This window comes from Hyperolius riggenbachi, chromosome 1, assembly GCF_040937935.1.
Source record: "Hyperolius riggenbachi isolate aHypRig1 chromosome 1, aHypRig1.pri, whole genome shotgun sequence".
Taxonomy (NCBI): Eukaryota; Metazoa; Chordata; class Amphibia; order Anura; family Hyperoliidae; genus Hyperolius; species Hyperolius riggenbachi.
The window spans coordinates 614,759,867-614,784,338 of record NC_090646.1 but is presented as its reverse complement, the minus strand read 5'-3'; the positions used below and the strand labels follow the sequence as shown (position 1 = coordinate 614,784,338).

General features: G+C 42.8%; 1 protein-coding gene across 1 annotated transcript in view; it reads right to left on the bottom strand.

Moving 5' to 3' along the window:
* Nucleotides 1–24,472, bottom strand: part of PRLR (prolactin receptor) — a 95,870-nt gene that overhangs the window by 10,566 nt on the left and 60,832 nt on the right. Inside the window, exons 4-8 of the mRNA XM_068250279.1 lie at nucleotides 21,713–21,882; nucleotides 14,359–14,528; nucleotides 13,212–13,353; nucleotides 11,817–11,916; nucleotides 9,799–9,868 (exon numbers count right to left, since the gene is read on the bottom strand). Coding sequence (XP_068106380.1) covers nucleotides 9,799–9,868; nucleotides 11,817–11,916; nucleotides 13,212–13,353; nucleotides 14,359–14,528; nucleotides 21,713–21,882 — 652 coding nt within the window. The remainder of the gene's footprint in view (nucleotides 1–9,798; nucleotides 9,869–11,816; nucleotides 11,917–13,211; nucleotides 13,354–14,358; nucleotides 14,529–21,712; nucleotides 21,883–24,472) is intronic.

The window sequence follows — 24,472 nt, the reverse complement described above, 5'->3', positions numbered from 1 at the left end:
TCATCTCTTTAACCACTTCAGCCTTTAGTCGTTTTCACTTTATGCATCCAAGCAATGTTCACCTCCCATTCATCAGCCTATAACTATATCACAATGAACTGATCTATATCTTGTTTTTTCCGCCACCAATTAGGCTTTCTTTGGGTGGTACATTTTGCTAAGAGACACTTTACTGTAAATGTATTTTAACAGGAAGAATAAGAAGAAAACGGAAAAAAAATCATTATTCCTCAGTTTTCGGCCATTAGAGTTTTAAAATAATACATGCCTCCATAATTAAAACCCACATATTGTATTTGCCTAATAGTCCCGGGTATTACACCGTTTAAATTTTGTCCCTATCATAATGTATGGTGACAATATTTTATTTGGAAATAAAAAGTGCATTTTTTCCGTTTTCAATCCATCACTATTTACAAGCTTATAATAAAAAAAATAGAAATATTTCATCTTTACATTGATTATAAAAAACATTTTATTTGGGTATTTTTGGGAGGGTGGGATGTAAATAGTATTTTTTTAATGTAAATATATATTTACTGTATTTTTATATTTTTTTACCTGTATATGTAGTTTTACCTTTTGGCCACAAGATGACAGCCATGAGTTTATTTACATGACGTCACTCTAAGCGTAACATGTATGTTTAGAGGGACGTAGGGGGGCGGAAGAGGCAGAAAAAGCGAGGCTTCCGAGAGAAGCGGTCGCTTTTTCTGCAGGGGAGAGAAATTAATCATCGGGCACCATGTCCCCATTGCTTGATTCCTGGGCTAACGATCCGTGCCCGGGAGCGCGCGGAAGCGCACATGGCCTTCTGGGCGTAGCTTCTACATCCAGAAGGCTTAAATGGTTAAAATAACTTTTCAACATTTTGCAATCGAAAAAGTATCAAAAAGTAGATGAAAGTAGGTGTAGTACTCTAAAAATTATTTTGAGTATTTTTTGCTTCCTGGTGGTTTAAAAGGCACTGTGTTGACAAGGTGTGAAAATAACACCTAGGAGAAAACTCAGGAGAAAAGTTAACTGGATATGGGCCATAGTTGCTTAATAAATTCACAACTCTGTTCTGTCCATGTTAAGCCACAGCAGAGTGTCCAATTCAGTCTTATCTGCAGATGTGAATCAGAGCTGTGACCTGCCTGCTCTTTGAGAGCCCTGGCTCTTTGCTGGAACTAAGCAGTAAAGCGTAACCCTTTCTGTGCTCCCAGGAAGCTCCCAGGAACGTGAAACCAATTTAAAGTTCCGTTTTTTTAAGCTTTTCATAATTTGTAATGAAGATTTTTTTCCCCTAAAGGTTATCATGCTGTGGCTAATCTTTTTAAGCAGAGAGGAAGTTTTGAGTTTAGATACACTTTAATTAACTTTGAAAGTGAACCCCGTAGGTACTTTTCTACACAATGGCTGCTTTATGCATTGCTAATGCCAAGCGCTGGCCTGTAGTCTCTCACAGATCCGTAATTAATCACTGAGGAGTGGCTGGACAGCTTCAGAACCTTAAATGAGGAGGCAGAGCCAGCAGGAACCTGGGATAGCTGATAAGAATAGCATATGGGCCTCTAGGGAGGAATATGTCTTATATCTCATTATAATGTCATCAGTATATAAATACGGCATTTATATTTTACGATATGGGAGACATAAATATTAAGCATAAGTTTCTCAAGCTCCTACATTTCGTTTGCACTTCTCAGAAGGTCAAAAAAGATAAACACTATAAAATTAACTTTCTCAATCTTAAGCTTGGAACACAGCATCTATATTTGTCACTCGAAACAATCTTTCATAATCATTTCAAGGGACAGTTTATCCATGATCACTATCAAGACAAGATTGCTTGTCTTCAACTTCTCTACTCAATATATCATTCAAGACAAAACAGCAGGATACAAGGCATACATGAAAAAAGGCGCCTGGAAAAAAGGGCGCAGGGAATTGCCGCTAGTAAAATATTGCTAAAATTAGCAATATTTTACTACTGGATTTTGATAGTAAAATATTGGTAATATTTACCTATATATTACTATATTAATATGGCTAAACTTAACCCTACTCTCACACAGAACCCTTTCCTGGTGGTGTCTAACCTTAAGGACCTGTTCACATCACAAACGCGGATGGCCATGCGTGCGGAACGCAACGCATGCAAGCGCACGCCATCCGTGTTTGTGTGCATTGCGTGGCTGATCCCATCACTGAAAAGTGAATGGGACAGCCACGCGTTTCTTGCAAAATATGCGTTCCCGGACCGCACAGGTCCGGAACGCATGCAGTGTGAACATCAGACAGTGCACTCTATGCACTGTCTGATGTCGTGCGTGTCGGCCACCTGCACGCGTTTCCAAAACGCGGCTGGAAACGCGTGCAGTGTGAACGGGGTCTAAGAACCCCCCTCCCTATTGGTGCCTAACCCTAAGACTTGGGTGGTGCCTAACCCTAAGACCTCCTACGATGGTGCCTAAGTCTAGCCCCCATGGTGGTTCCTGAAACTAACTTCCTCTGGTGGTGCCTAACCCTAAATCTCCCTCCTAAAGGCTTATCGCCCCTCTTTTGCAAAGCCTCTATGAAGGTGAATTTTGGCGCCCAGAGGCACCCGATTAGCCAAATCACGGCACTGCATGGTGAGTGTGGAGCTATGCAATATGACAGTTTGGTTTTCTTCAAGCCTGTCCTGCAAAATTGTCCCCTCTTGCCGCTAATCGGGTGCCTCCGGTTGCTGAAATTTACCTAAAAGCTACGATTTGTGGCAAAGAAATTTTATCATAGGTGCCTACGGTGGCTCCGTTTTTTTCTAAAGGGCTTCTGTCCCCTTTTTTCTTGCTTCGGGGTACAAGTGACAATGCTCTTATTGCTGTTACCTCTAACTAGCATTACAGGAAGTCCTAATAAGGAATCATCTTTGGACTTATTCAAGTATAATAGCATAGCACTTCTTTAATGTATCAGTTTAGGAAAAACTGGAGCAATTTACAGCGTGATTCCCAGAGTCTCATCTTTGCACCATTCCCAGATTTGTATATATATAGCTGCCCGTTTAACAGGCATTTGACACAGACACATTGGGGTAGATTCACAAAGGTTTTTTTCTTTTAAAGGATACCAGAAGTGACATGTGACATGATGAGATAGACATGTGTATGTTCAGTGTCTAGCACACTAATAACTATGCTGTGTTCCTTTTTATCTTTCTCTGCCTGAAAGAGTTACATATCATGTATGTTAGTGGCTGACTCAGTCCTGACTCAGACAGGAAGTGACTACAGTGTGACCCTCACTGATAAATTCCAATTATAAAACACTTTCCTAGCAAAAAATTGCTTCTGAGAGCAGGAAAGAGATAAAAAGGGTCAATAGTTCATAGATTTTAGCTCTGGCATACTTCAATGAATGTGTCATTGAGCAAAAACAATAAAACTGTTAAAACTTAAAAAGCAGATTTAAACATAAAATAAAGCTGTGGAATATCTTAAAAAGTCATTTTTAGGAGAAGGAAGATAGATCATTGTTTATTTAATTATTTTATTTTCGCTTCGGGTGTCCTTTAAGCATGCCCAAACTCTTGCACAGCACACGATGAAAAATCTTTATTCCACATACAGTTGCTGAAGAAATTCACTGCTCTGTGTTCTGTGTTTGTTTAGCTAGATCAAACTGTCTTATCAGCAACTGTGAATAGACTGGAGGAGAGCTCTGTAGAGGCAGCTCTCATACAGTAAACACAGAGGCTTAACCCTTTCGTTGGCCTCTGCAAAAGTAAAACCATGGCAAACTTCAGGTTGTTTTAAGATCTCCATAAATTGTTTTGAAGATTTCTTTGTCTATAAAGGTTGTCATGCTGTGACTAATCTTTTAGAGCAGAGAGCAAGTTCTGAGTTTAGTTCACTGTTAATTATCTCACCTTACTTTTCACCATACATCTAGCAATTTATGAGCAGATCGACCAAGAGACAGATCCCTCTGAGCGAATCAGAGAGAGATCTCTTGGCTGCCTATACACCGCAGGCTGATTCCTGATTGATTTCAGCATGAATCTTTCGGGAATCAGCCTTGTGACACCGCATCTGCTACCTCCATCGCTTTCCCCCGTAAAGTGCCCCATGGTGCCCATGTATTAAAATAATTTACCTGTCCACTGCTGCCACAAGTATTCAGCTCTCCAGCTTCCCCATTGACGTCCCACGTGGCTGCTGGCACATGTGTTATTGTCCGATAGTCACATGGGGTGCGAAAGGGGAAGCATCGGCCGGAAAGGTAAATTATTTGAATGCACGGACACGGAGGGCACATTAACATTTGGAGGGTGGCGGCTGGGGGTTCAATCATGTTTCTTGCTGGTTCCGATATCGCACGCTGTTACTGTGCCGTATTGTGCGATTGATCATGGTGGCCCGAGATTTCCCAGCATGGGATTGATACAATCATCAGTCGAGCTTGCTCAATGCAGCACTGATTTTCATGCAAATCGATAAACATTATCAGATCGCATGGTCGATCGGCCCAAAAAAAATCTGAAGATGTAGGCGGGATAATTTATGAGATAAACAGATAAGGAGAGATAACTTTTCATGAAATTATATATATTTTATCATTAACAATAAAACATCTTTTAATCCTCTAGCAAGCAAGAAAATTCTCAAAATGAGTTTACCAACTTTTTAGTACTTTTTTTTCAGTTGCCAGGTGCTGAAAAATTGTTTTGTAGTTAAGATGGAAATTTATCTCCAGAGAAAAGTTGATTGAACAGAGACCGAGGAGCGAAACATTTAAAAGACTAATGGGCCACAGCACGTACTTCTTACCATCTTCCTGCAGCTTGTTGTCTTCAGGGTTCCTCTTGTTTCACACTCTTAAAAGTTTTTACCCCACTGCTGGCTCCTAGAAGTTCACTGGGCAGGGAACAAGTGATTTTGAACTGAGCATGCTCGAGTCCTAAACCGCACATGCCCAGTGAAAGAAAGTGTTTTACTGGGCCTGTGCGGTCAGAACTCGTGCATGCTCAGTTCAAACACGCTACTGCTAGGCCAAGGGAACTTCATCGAAGACGCTTCAAATGACGTGCCAGGAAAATACTAAGGAGGTTGGGAAGAGTGGGAGTAAACCTGAAGACAATGTGCAGCATGAAGAATTTCTGGAGTAAGTTATTTAACCCCACCATGGGCTTAATACTAAAGATCCTCTGTAATTCAGCAATCTACGGCATATAAAGAGACTAATAAGTCATTCTAGAACACAAGATGCCCATGCACACAGGCCCAGGGAGACGTATAATCACACAGTACCTTGGGAAGTAATAAGCAGTTAACACATACTTACACATTAATTCTACATCGGCATCCTTGCAGCTGCCATGATTATATCTTTCATAGTGGCCCGATCGGCGCTGTGTATGCAGAGAGCAAACAAAATTCCCTTATCATGGAAATGTTCTGCTCTGGATTTCCATTGCTGCTTTGTGATTGGTTTAAAAAGGAGGAAATCAGAGATATAGGGCCTAGCACAGGTTGCTGACAGTTTTCATGGGTTAATCACTGGCTGGACAGGTCGTCCTCAAGGCCAGTGGGGGTTTTATCTTTTTTATTTAACTTTTGTTTGCTGCAGCCCTCAGCTCCACCAAGAATAAGATAAAAGCTAAATCTTAAAGTATAAGCTAAAAGCACAACTGATATTTAACAAAAATAAATAAAGAGGTTCTCCAGGCAAGTTTAAGTTCACCCTTCCACCAGCCCCCTGGTTCCGTGACATCATAGCCTGAAGTACACATGATAGATTAACCACTTCATCCACCACTACAGTATATCTACGTCCTCTGTGACTTCATCTTAGCCACGAGTCAGTAGATATACGTCTTGTAGTAGAAGCAGTGCTGTGCAGGATTGGGCTTGCTCCTGTGTACATTTCTGGCACTATATGATGCAGCACTAATTGGTGAACGGGAATATATGTTTCCTGAGCTAATGAGATTGATTTTTACCATTAAAAATACTTTTTTTCTCAGTTTATAGTGAAAAATACACACTGTAGCATTATTTCAGAATCAAATATCTTCACCATAAATTGTGACAGAAACATAATCTAAGTTTTGTGATAAGCAGTAAGAATAGCCAAACAAAATTTGTGTTTTTTATCTACAGTAGCACTTTTTATTTTTAAACTGGAATTGGTAAAACTTAGAAATAATGTGTTTTTTTCTATTTTTTTCCCATTAAAATTCATAGAAAACAAAATTGTTTGAGGAAAAAAAAATGGCTTACAACGAAATCCTAATTTGTCTTGAAAAAAACAATATATATTTCATTTCTGTGTCATGAGTAGGGATAAAGTTATTTCTGATTAAATAAGGACATGGCTAAACTGTCAAAACTGCTCTGGTCCATAAGTGGTAAACAAGGTCTGGATGCGAAGTGGTATAATGTCACCTGACGTGGATCATGATCCAATCCCTCGTACAACATCTATAGGCTGACGTGTTCTGTTGCAATTCGGGAAGGGGGGAGGGGGGGGCGGAGACTGAACGGTGCAGATGTGTCGGGGCGGGGAGAACAAAACTATTAGCCTTCAACCCACTAAACTGACCCGGCTGAGGGGTCACTGGCCTGCAGTGGTCAGGGGCTGCTGTACACATGTCAGATTACTTGCAGAGGCAGTCATTATCAGCTGCCTCAGGCAACCGAACTGACCCGGCTGGGGGATCACTGGCCTGCAGTGGTCAGGGGCTGCTGTACACATGTCAGATTACTTGCAGAGGCAGTCATTATCAGCTGCCTCAGGCAACCGAACTGACCCGGCTGGGGGATCACTGGCCTGCAGGGGTCAGGGGCTGCTGTACACATGTCAGATTACTTGCAGAGGCAGTCATTATCAGCTGCCTCAGGCAACCGAACTGACCCGGCTGGGGGATCACTGGCCTGCAGGGGTCAGGGGCTGCTGTACACATGTCAGATTACTTGCAGAGGCAGTCATTATCAGCTGCCTCAGGCAACCGAACTGACCCGGCTGAGGGATCACTGGCCTGCAGTGGTCAGGGGCTGCTGTACATGTCAGATTACTTGCAGAGGCAGTCATTATCAGCTGCCTCAGGCAACCGAACTGACCCGGCTGGGGGATCACTGGCCTGCAGTGGTCAGGGGCTGCTGTACACATGTCAGATTACTTGCAGAGGCAGTCATTATCAGCTGCCTCAGGCAACTTTAATCTACCGTAAATATATATTGTAACAATAACATAAAACGGGTATCCTGAATATTGTTTTATGTTCAATGATAAGACATTACAGGTCCTCTTTATGTATAAGTGAACTAGGGCCCATTCACATTAGGGCGATTAGAGGGCATTTACTGCTAATAATCACCGGCGATCACTAGCGATTTTTAAAGCTCCAGTGTAATGTAAACTATATAGTAGTGATCACCGTCAATATGCGATGAATGCAAATGCGGTGTATGCATCACTTCTTTACGATTTTTGAGCGATACTGCTTGCAATGTAAAAACCCCCGCTAATTGTGAAAATATACAGTGAAAAATATGCGTTTAACGCAAAAAGACTCACAGCGACAAATCGCTAGCGCTAATTGCTAGCGTTTTTGCGATTTCCAGAGTGATTGGGCCCTAACAGATGAAGACTGAAAAAACACAGATTGCGCTAGTCATTTTTGCAGTTTTTTTGGAATGTATCATTGTTAAAGCATTAGAACTAGTAAATAAGCCAATCAGAAATAGGGGCCACTGATAATGGTTCCCTGGTGCTGCGTGTGGCAATTTGTGATTTGCTACAACTTCAGTAAATGAAACTGAATGCATGAGCATGCTATAGAAATGCCCAATAGAAGACCCCATTGTTAAACCCACATTCTAGTACTGAGGCAGAGGAATGCGTAACACTTGTGCTTCAACAATATGTATATTGTAGAATGGATGATGTGGTTCCTCTGTAGAGTGTGTAAACAGAGTTCTGGAATGCCCCTTAAAGTTGCGTCACATAGGCCTGACGCCTATACTGGGTGACCAGGGAAATACTTGTAGGGTCCTTAGATAGAAACCTCAAGAAGATGCCTTTTCAGGAAATTATGAAGAACTAGGAGGCTATGCAGTGGCTGGATAGTGTACTGGTTAAGGGCTCTGCTTTTTACATGGCAGACCAGGGTACGAATCCTGGCTAGGGTCAGTACCTATTCAGTAAGAAGTCCTTGGGCAAGAATTCCTAACACTGCAGGGAGGCCTCTTGAGCACACCCTTAGTGACTGAAGCACTTGAGCGCTTTGAGTCCAACAGGAGAAAAGCGCTATACAAATGTTGGGATTATTATTGATACCGTTAACCATAGTAACCATTCAAATTTGAATTTATAGCACCTTGTACAGTATATGTCACTGCCCTCTGTACTCATTTATTAAATGGGGCTCGAGGAACTGAATCTCAGAGGTGTGGGGACAAACCAAGACCTTACACAGTCCCCTGCTCTACTCTAGAAGCAATTAGTTCTGATATATATAAAATATAGTACTGCAGTATAGTAGATAGTAGAGTCATTTTAAACTGGTATGGAGAACCCTTTTGAATATTTTTTTATAACCAAACTAGGTTTCTTTTTTGTTTGTTAGACTCAGTTGTATCGATATACAAAAAAACAATAGAAAAAATATATAGATAATAAAATACAATGACAAACAATCTGAAATTGGTAAGTTTCCTGGTCTACTATGTCACAAATGAATGGTCAGAGTCACTTCTTACATATTCTCAATACCAAGTTCAGAGTAGAGTAATTCTGAGAAGCAGTGAAAGCCAATGCCAAAGCAAAATAAGCTTGATAGCCAGAAAAGTGCAGGAGCCAGAAGACAGCTTTGGCCAGGAATAAGTGAGGTCCACAAGAAACTTGAGGTCAGGAAAGAGCAAGTTGTGGGCAAAAAAGTGCAAGCAGGATAAGAAATAGATAAGCTTAGATAGAGCTGTGGCCAGTAGGATGTGAGCAGATGAGGGCAAGTTTCAGAAGAAAGCAGGGTCGAAACAAAGAAAGCAGGGACCAGGAACACAGCAATTGGATGAAGAGAGAAGTTTCGGACAAAAATGATGATCATAGATCAGTAAGTAATAGAAAAACTCAAATGTCAGAAGAGAAGAGGCACTGGATAAGAGCAATGACCTAATGACAACAGAGTCCTGGTTAAAACATTAATAGGGGACAAGGAGTCATATAAAAAGAAAGAACCATCAGAGAATTACAGCTTTAAAAAGTGATAGCTACCAGAGAGTACATTTCAGAAACAAAGGTTCTAATGAAGTGATGATCGGGAGAGGGCTGGGCCTAGAGGGAAATGATGGCCAGAAGACAGCTGGCCCCAGATGGAAACGATGGCCAGAAGAGGGCTAGGCATAAAGGGAAATGATGATCAGAAGATAGTGGAGGGAAATGATGGCCAGAAGAGGGCTAGGCATGTAGGGAAATGATGATCAGAAGATAGTGGAGGGAAATGATGGCTAGAAGGAAGCAAGGATGAAGGAACTAATTGAGATAATGAAGAAGGGGATGTTTTACAGTGATAGCGAAAACTGAGCAGAGTTGAGAAGAAAGTAACTGCCAGATGTTAGTGAGGATCAGAAGGAAGCAAAGGCCAGACAGTTGCAAGAACACAAAATAGATGAGCAGGAATAGAGCAAGAACAACATCACAGCAAGCTGAAGTACTATTTCTTTTGTACTCAATATCTTTTTTTTCTATAAAATAAAAGAATACTTCTACAACAACTTAACAATACAATCTTTTAGTCCTAAATAAGGAAAGATTAAAAAAAAAACAAGTTACCTTGAGTAGTTGAGTATCAAATCCCATAATTTTTGGACCAGGAACAGGAGGACATATACAGGACATCCAGCTGGAGAAAATATAGCAGAAACAAAAAAATATATAAATTGTATAAGTTTATGAAATCAGCCTGGCCAACTCAAAGCACAGTATGCACAGATAACATAAATCAACTTTTTGTTGCCTGATCTAATCTCTCATACCTAAATAGCACTATTTTTTAAAGGACCACTGCAGCAAAAAAAGTAAGCAGTTAGAATCTGACGGAACGGACAGGTTTTAAGGTGGCCACTAACTGTCCAATTTCTAGCGAAAAATCATTCGAGAGATCAGAAATTCTGATCGGACGAAAAATCGTTCACTACACCATCAACTAACCAATCTTTGCTTCCTATCTATCACGACCACCAAGAAAATCCAAATTTTCGTTCGACGAAAATTCATTCGGGCGACATTTTTTTCACTCGTTCATAATCGATTGTGTCCACCAATGGAGATTATTTACAACCAATCCGATCAGAATTTCTGATCGCTTGAACGATTTTTCGCTAGAAATTGGACCGTTAGTGGCCAGCTTTAGACGAGTCGATCCCCTCATGGGGGATTCTCTGGATTTTCTTTGTTCTCAAAAGCATTTCCTAAATGGCAGTTTAACTGCCAAAATGGTAAAAAACAGCCTCCCTACTCACTTGCACATTATTTTGGCAGTTAGACTTAGCAACTGCCGTTCAGGAAATGCTTTTAAAAATAAAGAAAACCCAGAGAATTCCCCATGAAGATATAGACTAGTCCAAAACCTGCCAGCTCCATCAGATTTTAACTACAGAGTGATGAAACATTTATGCACTTCCTGTCCAGCAGCAGCTCAATATGTGAAATTATTATTATTTATTGTATTTATAAAGCGCCAACATATTACGCAGTGCTGGATGACAGACATAACAAGGTTATACAATATAGAGCAAAGTTATACATGCATATTGTACAAAAGACATGATCATGCAAAATGGGCTGGTTAGGTAGGCCCAGTAATACAAGTATAGGCTGTCATAGGACAGGAGCACACGATCATGTAGATTACACTAGGGAAGGGAGGACCCTGCCAGAGGCTTACAATCTAAAGGATGGGGTGGAAACACTAGGTGGGGCTGTGAAATAAATATTCAGTAGAGAGTTACTGTGTGGTAGGGGGTGGGTAGGCCATCATAAAGAGGTGGGTTTTGAGGGCTTGCTTGAGTGTGTTGAAGGAGGATCAAAGTCTGGTGGGCGGAGGAAGGGCGTTCCAGAGGGTGGGGGCAGCTCTTGAGAAATCCTGCAGGCGGGCATGGGAGTGTGAAATGCGTGGGGTGGTGAGGCGAAGGTCATTGGAGGATCTGAGGAGGCGACCTGGTGTATACCTGTGAACAAGCTCCAAGATGTAGGTAGGGCAGGTTTTGTGCACAGATTTATACGCCAGGCATAGAATCTTGAAACTTATCCTGGAACGGATAGGGAGCCAGTGCAGGGATTTACAGAGGGGAGATGTGGATGCTGAGCGGTGTGAAGAATGGATGAGTCTTGCAGCCGCGTTCATCACTGATTCAAGGGGGGCAGTGTGTTTCAAGGGGAGGCCAGAAAGGAGGGAGCTACAGTAATCAAGGCGGGAGATGATGAGGGCATGGATGAGCAGTTTGGTTGTGTCCGGGGTTAAGAAGGGGTGAATCTTGGAGATATTACGGAGGTGAAAATTTCAGGCTTTGGTGAGGTTTTGGATGTGGGGGATGAAGGAGAGGTCAGAGTCCAAGGTGATACCCAGACAGCAGGCCTGGGAGGTAGGGTGAATGGTTGTGTTGTCGATTGTGAGGTGGAAATCTGGGAGGGGTGCAGCAGCATGGGGTGGAAAGATCAGGAGCTCAGTTTTGTCTAGGTTAAGCTTCAGGAACCTAGCTGACTAGTCTAGTCTTAATGGTACAAAGCTTTCAATATCCTGCTACCCATTTTTCATAGAACCCCAACACTGATCCAGGGAATGGACTTACCTGCAGCCTTTTAGTGCCATCATCCAAATCATCGTCAGGCAGATGCTGACGGACAAGACAGCAATTGAAATCCACAATGTGAGATCTCTTCTCCTCGGACCTCAAATAAACAGAACATATTGGCACCAGGTCAGAACCCATGGTCATAAGTTACAGCTAAATAAAGAGGCTTCATCATTTCTAAAGAATGCGTACTAGAGAGGACAATAAGAAATTGTGATATCGCTTCTTACTCTTGTCTGAGGCAATGCCAGCAACCCTAAAACCAAGATTTCTGTGCAATGCATTCTTTCAGTAAGGCGTCTGGAGCAGAGCATGAAATTTGGGCGCGCTTGGCTAATGGAACATTTGGGTGTCCTATAGGCGCTAATGCAAATATCGGCTATGAGGCGCCAAAAGCAGAAAATGCTTTGAAAAGTACGTTATAGTTTTTTAAATTATTTATTGTTTTTAAAATTAGGATGTTATTGTTTTTGACATTTTTAATGTTACTATTTAAAAAGTATTCATTTTGAAAGTTATCGTTTTGAAATTTATCCTTTTTTGAATATAGGGTTAGAAAGGGGGTTTTAGGGATAGGCATCAAGAAGGGGGGTTTTAAGGTTAGGTGTCAAGAAGGGGGGTTTTAGGGTTAGGCATCAAGAAGGGGGGTTTTAGGGTTAGGCATCAAGAAGGGGGGTTTTAGGGTTAGGCATTGAAAAGGGGGGGTTTAAGGGTTAGGTGTCAAGAAGGGGGAGTTGTAGGGTTAGGCGTCAGAAAGGGGATTTTTATGGGGGGTTTAAGGGTTATGTGTCAAGAAGGGGGGTTTAAGGGTTAGGCATCAGGAAAGGGGGTATTAGGGTTAGGCGTCGCGTCAAGAAGGGGAGTTTTAGGGTTTTGGTGTCAAGAAGGGGGGTTTTAGGGTTAGGCATCAAGAAGGATGGTATTAGGGTAAGGCTTCAGGAAGGGGGTATTGGGGTTAGGCGTCAAGAAGGGGGGGGGTAGGGTTAGGTTAAGTTGTAGTAAATTAGCATTAATATATACTGATATTTTATTATGATAATTTACACTATTTACACTTGAAAAAGGAAAAATATCGGTATATATTAATGCGTGCCCCTTTTTCATGAGGTACTTAAAGGCTAAATAAGAAAGCTACTTCAGCCCTAGTAACAGTACACCTTTTTTAACAAATTAAGAGTAGGGATTAGGATAATAACAATTGCGCAGTGATGAAAAATTCTCTTTGAATTTCAAAAAGGAAAGAAAAAAAAACTGTCAGCATTTCCCAGTTGTATCACTGCATTTAATGTTGGTGTGCTGATGTGAAAGTGCCAGGCCAGCTAAGCTGGGTATATCATCAACAGGGAAGTTGGTGTAATGCTCTGAGCTGAGTATTGTGTCATACATCCTTACCTGTGGGGATCTGAATATAGCTCTCCTCGCTCCATTCACTCCAGAGCCCACCATCAGCTTTACATCGGACCTGCACCACATAGTCCTCTCCAGGAGTCAAGCTAAAAAACTTCAGCTCGGTGTGTTTGTCAACTTTATGCTCCTGAAAAGGAAATGCATGAAGATTAGCATCATTAGTGATGGATTTACCATAAGGCACAGCAGGCACGTGTCTACAGGCGTCTAATATTGGAAAGGCGGCTCACTCCCATAGTGCCTCCCACCTTACTTCCCTATGCAGGGTCCGAGCAGAGCGTAAATGAGAGGTTACTCATCCGGCTCTTGGCATTCCGCTGACCAGATCTCCCTTCAGTCAGGGGCACAACTAGCTACTTTGATTGAGGGTACCTAATACTAAGGGGCACCTATACAGTAGCTATGACGGGCAAGGGAAGTAAGGGAGAAGGGACAGCCAGCAAACTTGCGGTGCGATTCGGCGGAGGTTTGTAGGTTCATGGAGGGCGAGGTCTAGGATGCCAGGACATCTGTGCCTATAGGCTCCTGTGATGTAAATCCAGACCTAAGCATCATCCTCATAAAATATCAATACTGAGCGCTAACACTAAATCCACAGAAATGCAGTTTGCATAGTTGATCAGAGAAGGCCTTTTTCAGGCATTGTAAGCACATACAAAAAGCAGCCACTATCCCACTTCTCCTGTATAACTGTACGGTGCCAGCGATTGGCAAAGTGCTGCAATAGTGGAATGCTTAGGGGGGTGCTTATACTTACAGCATTACAATGCACTCTGTATGTATATAGAGGTGTTATCCTGTCTATTTCCCCCTTATTAGTGAACAATCACAAGTGGTGATTTGATCTCTCAGTTGTATCGCTGGCTGCCTCAGCAGAGCAACTGATTTGTAAACACAAGATGTTAACCCTATGTTTGCTGCCATGAAAGCAGGAAGTAGAAACACTGCAGATTTATTGCAGGATTCATAACAGCTGTAACAAATAAATGTTTTTCGTGAAAGGTTATTAAACTGTTGCTTATCTTTTAGAGCAGAGAGGAAGTTCGGAGTTCAGGTCCGCTGTAGCATCCTACTTACTTGCCAGGCTGTGTATACATCCACAGACACTGATCAGTGACCTGCTTTCCCTCACCTGCCATTTGTCGTTCTTCTCCTCCTTCAGCCGGACCTCGTACTGCAGCGTCACCCAGCCCATCTTCACATCGGCCTTCTCCGGAGGCATCCATGTCACCAGCAAATAGGACAAGCTGGTCTCGTTGGCCTCATAGATGAGGGTCAGGTTTCTGGGTGGATAGGTCCGCACTGCAGGGAATACATGAAGAGGATCATTCAGTGTTTTCCACTGCATACATCTCAATCTGATTTCTTTGTGTGTTTTTTTATTTGTTTTATTAATCACAAATAAAAATGACAGTATGCACCTAACTGACCACCATTTAACCATCTCATACACAGCTTCCCTTCACCTTTTGCCCTATACCTTTAATTTAAGGAACTTGTAGTAAGAGTGGTATGGAGGCTACCATGCTTTTTTTTTCAAACAATGCCAATTGCCCGGCTGTCCTACCAAACCTCTCCCCCCCCCCCCCCATTGCTGTAAGTCCAAGACTCAGGCCCGGATTTAAGCCAAGGCCCCACAGGCCATGGCCTAGGGCACCACAGGATCAAGGGCAGGTGGGGGGGGGGGCAGGCTATACTGAGGGGGTGTTACCTGGCTACCTGTACTGGGGGGAGGGGGTAATTATGTTATCTATGTGGAAGGGGAGAGGGTCATCTGTCTTCTTATACTAGAGGGAAGGGGGAGGGGTCATCAGGCTACCTATACTGGAGGGAAGGTGGGGTCATCAATCTAAACTGAAGGCGTGGGGGAAGGGTTATCTGGCTACCTATACTAGAGGGAAGGGTCAACAGGCTACCTACAGTGGAGGGAGGGGGAAGAGTCATCTGGCTACCTATACTGAAGGGGGGTGGCTACTGACTGTGGCCGGCGGTGAAGAGTACAAATCCGGCCCTGCCAAGACCCAAAACTAGTATGGGGATCAGAGCTGCCTGATCTACTGCATGCTTGTTCAGGGGCTATGGCTAAAAGTATTAGAGGCAGAGGATTAACAGGATAGCCAGGCACTGGTATTGCTTAAAGGGAACCCGAAGTGAGAGCTATATGGAGGCCGCCATATTTATTTCTTTTTAACCTCCCTGGCGGTATGATTCCCGCGGCGGGTTTTTTCAACTTTTTTTTTTTTTTTTAACACGTAGCTAGCCAAGCGCTAGCTACATGCTTCCCCCCCTCCCTGCGGCGTCCCCCCGTACGCGCCGATCGCCGCCGGCGCGTATGCCCATCCGGAATTCCCTTTCTGAACGGAATTTCCATGAGGGCTTCCTCCGTCGCCATGATGACGCGCGCGATGACGTCATCGACGTCGTGATGTCAGAGGGAGTCCCGATCCACCCCTCAGCGCTGCCTGGCACTGATTGGCCAGGCAGCGCACGGGTCTCGGGGGGGCACCCTCTGATGCGGCGGCGATCGTAAGTAACACGCAGCTAGCAAAGTGCTAGCTGCGTGTATATTAAAAAAAATTATGCAGATCGGCCCAGCGGGGCCTGAGCAATCCTCCTGCGCGGGTTACCCCGTGTCCAGCACGGGGTTACCGCTAAGGAGGTTAAACAATACCATTTGCCTGGTAGTCCTCCTGTGTCTCTAATACTTGTAGCCATAAACCCTGAACAAGCATGCAGCAGATCAGGTACTCTGACTCAGGCTTTTATTGGATTAGCCATATGCTTGTTCCAGGGTTTTGACTCAGACACTGCTTATGCCAGAAGATCAACATGACTGCCAGGCAACCAGTATTGTTTACAAGGAAATACATATGCAGCCTCCATATCACTCTCACCTTGGGTTCACTTTAAGGGTTCCTGAATTCTGGTCTCTAGGCCAATCAGATATAAATACTAGTCACAGCTATAAGCAGCTCTCTCCCCCCCCCCTCCCCCGACATTCAGCTACCCAGATATATGCGTGCACATGCTGCAATTTTTATCGGCTTAAGCGAGGATATTTTATCCTCTTACAAAGCATATGTAAGCCACTATAGAGCTCTGACAGCAGCAAATAATGTGCTTGTATTTATAGAGCGGGGGCTATAAATACACACAGGCTATAGGATTGCACAGCTAAGCCTGTTTGCACGGCGTATAGATGTGAGATGCTGGCGGCTGCAGGATGGATACTTTACCCATACGCTGAGCCTGGGGTTTCAGGAGGTGGCATTTAGCCCTGAAAGTGATCTGGAAACCCCAGCTTTACATCCTAGAAGAATACAAATCCTTCCCATGAGCGCCTGGGGCCGGCTGGGGAGAACCCTCTCCAGCTGATCACTGCTAAACTGGATCAATTAAGCTAAAATACCACCCCCCGACAGAGGAAGATGGATCCAGCGACATCCCCTCTGATGAGGAACATTTCAGGATCCATCTTCCTGCCGGCGGGTATACGCGACATCACACTACTTCACATGACGGGCGCGAATGTGAGGTCAAGCGATCACGGTACGTTGCACAAAGTCATCATGGATCCTAAAGATCCGTTCCTCTGTGACGGTCATTATCGCTAAACGTTGTTCGCGTGATCGTGTGCCTGTACCTACGTTACAAGATCGCAGAAATGATCGCGTGTCACTCAAAAAAAAAATCGCCTGTTGTTAGAAAAATCGTTGGGAAAATTGTGTGGTGGGTACAGGCCTTTAGTTTAGATGATGATGGAAGATACAGAACCGTATCACTGTGCACACTCACTTAAAAATCAAGTCCGATTTGCGATTTTTCAAAAACGCGATCGCTGCACAAATAGTGCATTTCAATGGCATCACATTCCATCTGCAATCATTTGCGAATCTGCAATTGTGATTTTTCTGCGTTCGTTTTGAATTTGGACAGCAGATTTTTTTCATGTGTGATGTGCAATTCGTGTATGTTTTGTACAAAAAAAAAACAACTTATATTTTTGGATGTTTGTAATGATCTGCTCAGCTGTTTGACCATTCTTTAGGTCTGAGTGCTACAGGTCTCTGGAAAAGAGACCTCTCTTCCCTTTGCAAGTTTCAGAGTTGTTCTGCTGGTCAGGAATTTGCATACACTAGTCATGCAAATTGCCTAGCTGCCTCCTTTGATGGCTTGCAGTATAAATACCTTGTGCTCCCAGAATTCCTTGCTGGTCATGATGGTTTGTTCCTGCTAAACTCTCCTGGAGTATCAGCCTTGCTATTCTTTGCTAAGATTATTTTAGAGTAATTCCTTGGGACTGCACTAGTCATCCCTTCTAGTGCAGTCAGATTGTATTATCTGTTTTGCCTTCTACTGTCTCTCTGTTGCGATTGTCTTGTCACTAGCGGTAGTCGACAGGAAATCATTCTGTCTGTCTGGGAGTGTAGGCCAGAGCTGCGGTTGCTACTGGCTGCTCCATCTGTCTGTCTGTCTGGATCGCATCCGCTCTAGCGTTAGCAGCGGTGGTTCCTTCTGTGCTTTGTCTGGGAGTGTAGGCCAGAGCTGCGGATGCTGCTGGCTACTCCTTCTCTTTGTCTTGACTGTTACGAACGCTTGCTGAAGTCTCGCTGAGGTACCGCTTAGCAAGCATTCTCGTTCTCTTTTCATGTTTGTGTTTCATTGGTTAGTTAGGGTGGCACGCTTATCACTGGGCGCCTAAGGCGCGGTGATCGTGTCTTAAACGCGTTTGCTGTTGCGAATGAGTGCGGTGTTTAGCTAGCGTTTGTTATTTTCCTTGTTGTTCTGATCGTTGTTTTGTGCTATGTCTTTCTTGTTGCATTTGTGCGCTGTCTGATTCAGTCTTGTGTCACTATTGGCAATCGCTACACTTGCGATTGCGTTCCCACTTCGTTTCCGTTGTTGTGTGTTCACCGTCGCTGGGTGGCGACTAAATTGGTAGACACACATACATTCTATATCTGTGCTCTTTCAGTCTTGTGTCGCTGTTGGCAATCGCAACTCTTGCGATTGCGTTCCCACTTGGTTTCCGTTGTTGTGTGTTCACCGTTGCCGGGTGGCGACTAGATTGGTGGACACACATACATTCTGTCTCTGTGCTCTCTCTCTCTTTAAGGGCTATCTTGCCCTGCATTGCTTCAACTCGTACAATTCCCATCTGGCATCTGTGGCCATGTTCATCTGCACTCCACAGCTCCATCTGCCGGTGGGAATTGCCCTCTACAGGTGCACAGCACCCAAGCTGTGTTCTGACAAATTACACGCTTGTGGAGGATTTCCGCATTATCAGCGCGCATCCTGTGCGCTGACCACGGAAATAATTCCACAATCATTACAATGTTAAAGTATGTAGGTGGAGAGCGCTTGAAGGGACCTAACAGGATTGTAACTATCTCACCCTCTGCTTACTACAGCACTGAGGTTCCCACTGCCTTGAGGTTCCCCCTGCCCCCCCCCCCCCCCAGCCCCCACTGAAAAAGGTAAAATGATGAATACATATACAATTCATGATAGATTCATCATTTTTTTGCTTTCGGTCATTTTTTTTTTCGGTTTTCATTCGCAACACAAGAATAAAAATGTTGGGGTTAAGTGGAGTCATATTCAACAGCTAATTACACCTGCAGGAAGAGGAAACTATGTGGCAGAAGTTCCGACCTTACTAGTGATGAGTGTAATGACCTAATTACGATTATGCGAAATTTTGTGTAATTTGCAAAATTTCTAATACGGTTGTAATTGTAATTTCGTGAATTTCGTGAAATTATGTATTTATAGGGAATTTTGTAATTACGATCATTTTTCGGAAATACAATCATTTATGTAACACAAAAAAAAATTGTAAAAAAGAAATTAGGCAGGCAAAGATTGAAGCTGAAAAACAAATCGCTAAGGATATCAAATCTAACCCAAAAAAGTTTTACAAGTACATTAACTCTAAAAAAAGAAAGGTTGACTGTATAGGACTCCTAAAGGATGAGGATGGGAACTCAATGGTGGATGACCAAGGTAAGGCAGAGTTATTAAATGCTTTCTTTGCTTCTGTCTTCACAAAAGAAACAGCACTGTTGCAAACTACAGAGGCGGAAGAGTCTCAATCTTCTAACTGTAATATTAAATACTTAACGCAGGAAGAAGTGAAGGCAAGACTAAATAAATTAAAAATAGACAAGGCACCTGGCCCGGATGGCATGCATCCTCGGGTCCTAAGGGAATTAAGTTCAGTTATAGATAAACCCCTTTATCTTATCTTTTGTGACTCTCTTGCAACTGGCAGAGTCCCAGTGGATTGGCGTACAGCCCACGTTTTCCCATTATTTAAGAAGGGCAAAAAATCTGATCCAGGAAATTATAGACCTGTAAGTTTAACATCAGTTGTATGCAAACTATTTGAGGGGTTACTAAGAGATACTATACATGACTTCATAGTAGAAAATAATCTTATTTCTCAGCATCAACATGGGTTTACTAAAGACAGGTCCTGTTTGACTAACATGCTCAGCTTTTATGAGGTAGTGAATGCTAATATGGATATTGGGAATGCTGTAGATGTGATATACTTGGACTTTGCAAAGGCCTTCGACACTGTTCCCCACAAAAGTCTGGTGCAAAAGTTGAGAATGCAAGGACTGGGGAAGAGTCTGTGTTCATGGATAGGGAACTGGCTAATGGACAGAAAACAAAGAGTTGTGGTCAATGGATCATACTCAAAATGGGAGACTGTTAGCAGTGGGGTCCTACAGGGGTCTGTTCTGGGTCCAGTGCTCTTCAATTTATTTATTAATGACCTAGTAGATGCAGTAGTGAGCAATGTTGCTATTTTTGCAGATGATACAAAATTGTGCAGAATCATTAACTCTCAGGAAGATAGTGTCATATTGCAACAGGATCTGGATAGGATGGCTATATGGGCACATACATGGCAGATGAAATTCAATGTTGACAAATGTAAGGTCATGCATTTTGGACGTACGAATGGTCTAGCACCATACAAAATAAATGGGATACAGTTGGGGACATCAACTTGGAGAAGGACTTAGGAGTACTCATTGACAACAAGTTAAATAATCGTACTCAATGCCAAGCAGCTGCAGCTAAAGCTAACAAAATTTTGGGATGCATTAAAAGGGAAATAAAAACTCGAGATGCTAGCATAATATTGCCCCTGTTTAACTCTCTAGTAAGGCCACATCTGGAATATGGAATTCAGTTCTGGGCACCACATTACAAAAAAGATATTGCAGTTTTAGAGCAGGTGCAGAGACGAGCAACAAAATTGATGCGTGGGATGGAAGGTCTCACTTATCAAGAAAGGTTAGATAAACTGGGTTTATTTAGTCTAGAGAAAAGACGCCTTAGAGGGGATCTAATTAACATGTATAAATACATCAGAGGGCAATATAATACCTTGGCGGATGAGCTTTTTGTCCCTAGGCCTTCTCAAAGGACTAGAGGACATGATCTGCGCATGGAGGAAAAACGTTTTAGCCATTTATTTAGGAAAGGGTTCTTTACAGTAAGAGTGATTAAGATGTGGAATGCATTGCCACAGGAAGTCGTTATGGCAAACTCTATACCTGCATTTAAAGGGGGCTTAGATGCTTTCCTTGCGTTGAAAGACATCCATGGCTACAATTACTAGGTAATGCCTAATGATGTTGATCCAGGGATTTTATCTGATTGCCATCTGGAGTCGGGAAGGAATTTTTCCCTTTAGGGGCTAATTGGACCATGCCTTGTAAGGGTTTTTTCGCCTTCCTCTGGATCAACAGGGATATGTGAGGGAGCAGGCTGGTGTTGTACTTTGTACTGGTTGAACTCGATGGACGTATGTCTTTTTTCAACCAAAATAACTATGTAACTATGTAACAAACAAATCAGAATTTCGGAAATTCGTCCATTCTCAAAATTGTGTTCCAGTCCAGAGCCTCCTGATACATTTAAAGTGACAGCACTTGCAGGGACCTTTGCATTATCAGATATTGCAAGGCCAAAAACCAAGTGTCTCAGCATGCATGAGCGCTAAGTGCACCTTGACAAAGAGCACTTGTCAAAGCGACATTATTATTAAGTGACCTTTGCATTATCAGTAATTGCAATCAATGAGTGACTTTCCTGAGTTTAGTCATTACCTAAATGTGCATAGTTACTATTAGAAACAAAATGACATCCATTTCATAATTAAAATACTGTAACTTACGAAATTCATGTTAAACGCGAATTTGCGCCGAAACGAGAAATTATGAAACCGAAATTTCGCTTACGGAATTCTGATTTACGGTTTGTATGGCAATCACAAATTTGTGTCGTAGTTGCAAAATTCGCATCCATAATTAAGGAAGCACGAAATTACGAAAATTTCGGCTCAAAACTAGTCCTGACAGAATGATATGAAATATCCATCGGATAGGATGAAGATGACAGTGTGCTGTGTAGTGTAGAACAATAAGAACATCGATTGGTTTGAAAGTTTAGTGCCCTCTTACCGATCTTATCCAGCTCAAAGTTATACACGTCGGACACACTGGATCCCAGAACATTCGCTGCTTTCACATAGACAAAGTAGAACATCCACAGGGAGGAATGTGACTTATCAAAGAAGCAGGAATTGGCCCCTGAACTGCGATAGTCTGGGCACTCTTGTTCTGATTTGTTTCTGAAACACAAATATTGAGTCAGTTTTAAACAAATACATTAGCAATCAGCTGATAGAAAATGTTAAAGGAGTTAAATATTAAAAACAAACTTTAAAGCGGAACTGTAGATAGAAAATAAACACATTGTTTCACTTACCTGGGGCTTCCACAAGCCCCCAGCAGCCGTCCTGTCCCGCGCCGCTTCTGGACGAGCCTCCGTTCTCCCACCCCAGCTACTTTCTGTTTCGCTGCCGGGCCACTGCGCCTGCGCGGCTCTGGCCACGCGTATCCTTTCTTCGCGTTCCCCGCTATTGCAGAGGGGAACGCGAAGAAAGGATACGCTTTCCAGGGCTGCACTGGCCTCGACTTACAAGTCGAGGTACGGGATGGATCGGCGGCGGTAGAACGGAGGCTAGGGCAGGACCGGCGCGGGACAGGACAGCTGCTGGGGGCTTGGGGAAGCCCAAGGTAAGTGAAACAATGTGTTTATTTTCTATTTACGGTTCCGCTTTAACCCCCTCCTTTCAATTTATAAAAGTAAAAAAATCCCTTAAACAGGAACTGTAGTGAAAATAACGTAATGGCCTCAATTCACTTAGCAGTTTAGACTAGTCTACTGATGGTTATTAGCTTACTGTTGGTTTGGTGTAAATCAGTTGCATCAAAAGGGAATTCACTAATAATTACCAAATGTTTTAGGGCTGGAACCCACTGGAGCGATTTTTTGAGCGTTTAGGGAGCGTGATAAATCACTAGCGATTTCCCTAAATGCTCTCCACGTAAGTGGATGGTGCAAATTCCACAAAAGCAATTGTGATTAGCAAAATCACAAATGCAGGACATGCAGCATTTTTTTAGCATTTGGGCTTCAATGTAAAGTATATAATCGCTGGCGTAATCGCTCATCAAAACCTGCACAGAGCGATTTTGCTAGCGTTTTGAAGTTACTGTACACTGTAAGTAACTGCACACTGTTTCAAAATTAAAATTAATTGAAAGGGCCAATCAGACTTTAAAACGCTAATCGCTACACAACCGCTGACAAATTGATACACTTTTTAAAATCGCTCCCTAAAACGCTCAGGAAATTGCTTACAAACTGCTCATACAAAACGCTAGCGATTGCGATTAGCGATAGCGTTTTGTAGTGGGTTCCAGGCCTTAGACCTGTTTTTAGACCTGGTCTAAAACATTCAATAATGAGGTCGGAAAAGTAGGGGAAATGATCAAAAGATGCAATTCACTAACGAGTAGCTATGACTCACAGAAATCAGCTGGTCTAATCTCTGTCAGAAACAGTGGGCGTGATTACTCCTTGTTTGCCTTTGTGAATTGCATCTTTTGATCATTTCCCCCGCTTTCTGACATAATTACCGAATGTTTTAGACCAAGTCTGAGGGCCCGTTTCCACTATTGCGTTGCCGGATCGCCGGCGAATCACTGCAGGTGAAATCGCATGCGGGTGCGATTCCGCATGCGTTTTTTGCCACAAATTCACGTGAGGGTATATGCGATTTTAACCATGTCACTGCCTGTGTGAATTTACATTGGTACCTATGCGAATTCGCGGCAAAAAACGCATGGGGAAAACGCATGCGATTTCCCTATTAAATACATTGTGTGCGATTCGCCTGCATTCCACACGTAAGCGAATTCTGAGGGCTGTGCCATGCAGAAAAATTCTGCACAGAAAAACGCACAGCAAAACTGACAAGTGGAAACAGGCCCATCCACTAGTATTGGCTGTGCGAATCCGCATGCGGGCAACGCATGCGGATTCACGATAGTGGAAACGGGCCCTAAAACATTGCACCAAACCATCAGTAGACTGAAAACCATCAGTAGACTAGTCTAAACTGCTTAGTGAATTGAAGCCAATCTTGACTGTCCAATGTCACCCAATCTTACCACATCTATGTAGTACGAGGGACTACCTAAAGTATCCGTTCAAAGTCAGTTTACATTTCTCTAGATTTGGAAAACTGGACAAAATTGTACAATCACGATTGTAAGTTTGATGGGCACCTTATTAGTTATGCAAGGAAGCTGTAAAGCAATTTGCAGACCTGACGCTGCACTCTCCTAGCAGCAGAGCTGTTGAGTGGGATTTATGCAGCATTCTCTGCAGGGAAAACAAATATTTAAAAGGGAACTTTAACACAAGGATTGAATTTCCTCCCAATCAGTAGCTGATACCCCCTTTCCAACAAGAAATGTTTTCCTTTTCTCAAATAGATGATCAGGGGGGTCTGCTTGGCTGATGTTGTGGTAAAATCCCTCCCACAGTGTGTTGTCATGGTCCTGGCAGTTTGTGAACTTCATTGCATTGTGCGGAATAACGGCTTCTTCCAACTGCCAAGCAAGCAGTATCTACCTCTGTGTATAGAACTCTCAGTAACAAAAATTCCGTACAGATCACCTGGCAGGACTAAAGTTGTCACCACTAATGATAAATGTCAGAAAGTAAATCAGGGAGAGGAAAGATTTTACAATGGGCAAACACTGACTAATTTCATTTATAAATGAATATTGCAAATATATATATATATATATATATATATATATATATATATATATGTACAAATATATTTGTTTATAGTGTTATTTTCA